At 47.3% G+C, this 5,536-nt stretch overlaps 1 protein-coding gene across 1 annotated transcript; it reads right to left on the bottom strand.

Moving 5' to 3' along the window:
* Window positions 1-1,133: 1,133 nt before the first annotated feature.
* OTOL1 (otolin 1) lies at window positions 1,134-5,058 on the bottom strand. Its single transcript, XM_062583194.1, has 4 exons — window positions 4,707-5,058; window positions 3,181-3,270; window positions 2,229-2,300; window positions 1,134-2,032 (listed from the first exon to the last, which is right to left on the bottom strand). Exons 1-4 carry the CDS (start codon window positions 5,056-5,058, stop codon window positions 1,134-1,136), a joined length of 1,413 nt encoding a protein of 470 aa, XP_062439178.1.
* Between the last annotated feature and the right edge of the window lie 478 nt (window positions 5,059-5,536).

Here is a 5,536-nt window from a genome sequence, read left to right as displayed (position 1 = left end):
GTTCACAGTGTCCGTGTTAGGAGTTGACCCAGCATTCATCAAATAAGCAAAAGAACGGCACAGACGCAGCCTCCGCAGCCCCTGCGGGTGCAGCAACGGGGCCCGAGCTTCTCCACGCTCCAGAGCCACCCCACAAGGTGCAGGGCTTAACAGCAAGCAGGTTTTTACATGAATAAGGGAATACATCCAATCTGACATCCGGAGATGACTTGAGTGCGTAATTTTATTTCACAAGATTCAGCTCCATTTTGGTAAAACAGCTTTTTTGAAACATGCCTCTGCATGCGCTCGGCAGGCACAAGGCCCTGGGACTCGCCTGGGTGGCAAAGGCTCCTCTCGGGCTGCTTTTCCCATCACCCACAGCCGCAACCATACTGTCAGCGGCTCAGAAGCCGGGGGTTTCTGTGCCGCCTAATTAGGTAGGTAATGCGTCTCTTTCAGTTACTTTCAAAAGTTTCAAATATGTCTAAATCTCCCAAGGACAAGAACAATTTGGTCAATAGACAGATTTTCTTCAAGCTGTTCAGTTTTAATCCTAGTTTAGGGAAATTTTTATGTAATGCATGACCAAGTCTAAAGTACAATGTAATACTGATTCAATGAGAAAATACTTGGAAATCTTTTCACATGATTTGAAGAAACCTACTGCTCATTTCTGTGTCAGACTAAGCTCTACAAATCAAACCCTAGAAACTTTATCAAAACCATGACTTTACGATGGTTACCAGTACAGATTGCCATGGGAATTTTGACCATGGAAGGACTGCAGGATCCTTGGCTAAAATTTAACTAGGATAATGAATTTCACTATGTAATTTGAACAGATTGGTTAAAAAACCTTAAGTTTGTGGTGTGAAATCTCTTGAGACTCCCCTTCCCCATGCCATTCCTGCTGGCATTCGTACAGTAGTTTGGTATCTTAGATATCACTCATCTATACAGAAGGACTGTTAGTTAAAATCAGGGCTGCTAGGTAATATTAATGAATTTCTTACAAATAGAAGCATTTTTGTTAAAAGATCGGGAAAGCCCAGCACTAATCCTACACAAAATTCAGTCGCTAACCGATTCCTCACTGCTCTCAAAGGTGGAGGGAAAGACATGTCCCTTCATAGCAGGTTTAGCCTTTAAATCTATAGCAAGATCTTGGAAACGTCATCGGGGTACAAAAGAAACCCGGTAAAGACGCTGTCGTCCTCAGCGCTGACGTAGAGCCCGTTCCAGTCCCGCGCCACCTCCAGCCACACCTGGTCGCCCGCGCTCAGCCTGAGGACCGTCAGGAACGACGCCTGATCGATTTCTTGGCCATAGAGCGTCTCACGGGCCTTGGCCACCCGCCGGCTCTGGGCCACGAGGCTCACGCGGGCCGGCCGCCCTCTCACCGTCAGGTGGTAAGCAAAGACATACGCCCCGGGCACGCTGCAGTTGAATTTCCCAGTGGAAGGGTTATAATCCTCCTGGTCATTGTACAAAACCTTGTCGAACCTGATGGGGACGTTGGGCGGAGGGAAGGGCTTGGACAAGCCGGCGCTGAACGCTGATCGCAGGAGCTTCACACTGTCACCCCTGCTGCCTTTCGCCCCCCGTGAGCCTTTCTTGCCAGGAGCCCCTCTGCCCCCTCGGCTGCCGGTGTCTCCCTTGGGCCCTGAGGGTCCCATCACACCGGCAGGTCCCAGGTCCCCTTTTTCACCCTTACTTCCCTGCTCACCCTTTTCACCCTGTTTTCCATCCATCCCTTGGATACCCTCCACCCCTGTCTCTCCTTTGCTGCCTTTCTCTCCTTTTGTCCCACCTTCCCCTCTCTCGCCCTTCTCCCCTCTCCCTCCCGGCTCCCCGCAATACCCCTTCTCCCCGAGGTCTCCCTTTTCCCCTTTGTCCCCACGTTCTCCATCTAACCCCGGGGCCCCAGGATCCCCCTGATCTCCCTTGGCTCCTTTGGTCCCATTCTCACAAGTGTCCCCTTTGCTCCCTTTTTGGCCCTTCAGTCCAGGGAAGCCATAGGTGCCTTTATTGCCTTTGACTCCAGCTTCACCTAGAAGAAGGACAAAGACAAAAGGCAGGTTAGTGCAGAGGAAAAACAAACAAACAAACAAAAAAAACAGATTAAAGTCTCCAGCGCAGAGGGCCCCATTAGTACTGGATTGCTTTGGAGATGGAGAGCATCACCAACAGCAAAGGGAAATACCTATGCAATATTCCCAGCTTTTCCTGCATCCCATGGTACATACCTTGTATTCCAGGTTTGCCTGGATAACCTGGGATGCCATTTGCTCCTCGTTCGCCTTGTTCCCCTTTGCCACCTAGGACATTTTACCATTAACATGCTATTAGTGATGTTATCTGTAGTTCAGTAATCATTATACAGACTATGACTAGTACTATTTTTCATGGGTCTCTACAAGTTTGAGCACTGTTACGCCTCAAGACATTCCTTCATAAACCTTGGCAAGAAATCACACAGCACAAGCACCAGCACCCAGCAAACTGCAAGTCACCCCAGTGTTGGATTTCTGACTCTGAAGGCCTGGCTGGGAGGAAGATTGATGCTGCTTAATGGCAAGATGGAGGAGACGACAGCTCGGCACTTGTCACGCACGGATTGCCAAAAGTCGCATCCAAGTGGTAACACCAGAGCTGAAGAGACTGTGCTAGCACAGCTGAAAACAATGCAGCACATCACATGGTTATTTAGGTTATTAGTTTTGTGTTTCTCTGACCAGAGACAACAGCAAGCTCATGTCAGTGGAGTGTGATAGCCAGATGGAGCTGCGCTGAGCCCAGAAAGCAGTGTTTCCTCCAAGTTACTGCTAGCAGCTAATTATTGCTCTCCAGCTTAGCTGCAACCATTCTGGCTGTGATACTGGAATTGAAAAGTAGCTTCTACATATTTTTTTCTACTTTTTCTGATCCAAAGTAAATTTTGCAGTCAGTTTAAAAATTCCCATTCGGAACAAGTAGCTTTGGATGAGATGTTTATGAACAGCCATTCGTATGCTGCCTGAACATACTCTACCAGCTTCCGAGTTATTTCCATGCTATTAATGCCAGCTGAATCTTGCAAGGTGTCAATTCATGTCAGCATATTTTGTTTCCTTTGTAAAATAATTTAACCTATAACTATGCAGTATCAGATGAGGACAACAACATCTGTATTCAAAGTCAGCAGTCAGTCTGCTTTACCTCTTTCCCCCTTAGAGCCTTTTGGACCTTGAGGTCCTGGCGTTCCTGGCGGACCTCGAAGACCAACATCTCCCTTCTCTCCTTTAGGGCCTGTGATCACATTAACAAAATTATCTTAGTGATTCAAAGGATTGACTCTACAAAGAAAATTCTTCAAAATAACTAAACAATATGGCATCAAGAGGTGTCTTTAAGAGAGACTGTGTTTCCATTACCCTGGAAAGAGCTGCCTATTTTATGTGGCATCGCAGAACCGAGGCGAAGGGAGAGGGAGGCAGAAGGGCACTGGCCTGCGCCGTATGCTGCGGCCACAAGCCTGCGGCGGGGCGAGAGGGGAGGGCTGGCAGGGGAAGCGTCACCCAGGCCATCCCGGGATTAACGATGGCGGCGCTCACAATTCCCCCCGTCAGGCAGTTAGTGCCTGAACTTTTGCCTTTCAGCTCTTGCAATCCCCAAGTCTTCTAATTTTGCATTTAGCTGTTGGCTGTACTTAAAGGTTTTTTAAAACTAACTTCCAGCTGCCTCAGAGCCATAGGAGCTCAGACATTCATAAAACATCAGAAGTAATCTATGCTAAACATCTGAATGCATCTAAGGAGCTCCTATAGCTTTGTAATTGCCCCTTCCCTTAAAAAAAAAAAAAAAAAAATCTGCAAATGTAAGTGTGGAGTCTGGCAGAAGGGAATTGATTGAAAGACAAGCAAGCTAGCTTCAATTTTTGTAATTTTTCATCAACGTGGGAGTCTAGAGACTCCTGGGGCACAGCCAGGAGCAGCGTACGGCAGTCTGAGTTGTCACAATACCAGCCACTTGACATGAAGACTTTTCCATCAGCGCACAAGAGACGTGTGAGTATAAACTCTCTCTGCAGCTGAGAGAATTTCCATTACGAACTATGGAAAGGGAAAATCCCTTAAGTACATCATGTTTAAAAAAATAATAATAATAATTTTACCATCCTCCATCAACTGAATAGTTTCTGTTTCCAATGTTAGTGTTATTAAAGCAAACATTTGCAGATTAATGCACTACTCATTATAACAATTATACCTTTTACAGTAGTAAAAGAGAGAAAGTGTATCAATATAAAATATTATAAATGTTATAAAATATTTAGATACTATATGGAGTTTCTTATGAGAACAAATGACTATTTTAAAATTTGAAATCAAAATTATGTTTGTATTTAATCTTTTCCAAGACAGAAAGATATTCCAGAAAAAGAGGCTTTTATCATAAGCTTTCAGAAAAGATACAAAACTGCTTTCAGATATTTTTGAGGGTCATGAAACCGTGGTTGAAGTGAAAGCAACCTGCAGTTATCAGGAGGCAAAACTCCAGGGGCAAGAGGCACAGAGGGTGGCAGGACGGGGCACCCATGCTCCTGCAGCGCACTGACAGCCTTTGCACATGCCCACTTCTTCCTGCTAAATCATTTCTTCATGACACAAGAGGAAGACTGTTGATCTACTTGATGCCCATCTGCTGCCACATCCTCTTGAGAGCCATGGAGAGCCATCCCCTACCTGGAAGGCCTTGCTCTCCCTGGTCCCCCTTGCGACCTGGCGCAGGCGGACAGCAATCACAGCAATTAAAGAAGAAATCGGCTGCATCAAGTGTGAAGTTTTCAAACGGGAACAGCGTGGTAGCTGTGCGGGCAGCAGCGCTCAGGGTGGATGACTTGGCTCGGCCTGGTGCCTCCAGGAAGGGGCCTTTCCCTGCGAGGGGGGTGGCAGGGGCAGGCAAGGCCCCAGCCCCTTCCGGTTGCAGCGGCTTTATCTTCGTGTACTTCACAGCTGGGGTCACTTTTGCTTCTGTGTGCACAGCTGAAACTGCCAGTATTACAAATGCAGAGACAGGCCACGGTGAACTCCACATTTTAGCAGCTGCAGGGGAAGGTGAACAGAGTCATAAATCATGGCAGAACACCCCTTGTGTTTGTGTGTTCCCCAAAAGCCCGTTTATGCTGCATTCACTGTCTCTCTTCCTGCGCTTTTCATTACATCCCTTTTATTTTTTAATCCACAACAATCAAGCTGACATACAAACAGAAAAGTCTGAAAGAGCTTCTTCCCGTAGCATGAGAAACACATGGCCGTGCTTGCGATAGCTAGCCTGTGCGGGCAGAGGCCCTTCTGCCTGTGCGCCATCTGGAAGAGGTGCCGGAGAAGCGCCTGGCACGTACCGGCATCCGCCCAGCCGAGCACACTACAGAGCCTCGCTTTTACAGGGCACCTAAACCAAAGCCAGCAAAACTTCTGCTTGGTCACCCTGATACTGAGTGTAGTCCTACACGTTTGCCACCCGAAAGCCCTGACTGACTTCTGTTAGAAGTGCTCCAGCTGACATCAGTTCA

The sequence above is a fragment of the Rhea pennata genome, chromosome 9, assembly GCF_028389875.1.
Source record: "Rhea pennata isolate bPtePen1 chromosome 9, bPtePen1.pri, whole genome shotgun sequence".
Lineage (NCBI taxonomy): Eukaryota > Metazoa > Chordata > Aves > Rheiformes > Rheidae > Rhea > Rhea pennata.
Note: the sequence above shows the minus strand (reverse complement) of the source record. Positions and strands in the feature narration are given on the sequence as shown.

Coding starts and splice junctions, on each gene's coding strand:
- OTOL1 (XM_062583194.1), bottom strand. CDS start 5,058: ATGTGGAGTTCACCGTGGCCTGTCTCTGCATTTGTAATACTGGCAGTT. Junction 3,271..4,706: donor GGGAGAGCAAGGCCTTCCAG/GTAGGGGATGGC, acceptor ATGTGATCACAG/GCCCTAAAGGAGAGAAGGGA. Junction 2,301..3,180: donor AGGCTCTAAGGGGGAAAGAG/GTAAAGCAGACT, acceptor AAAATGTCCTAG/GTGGCAAAGGGGAACAAGGC.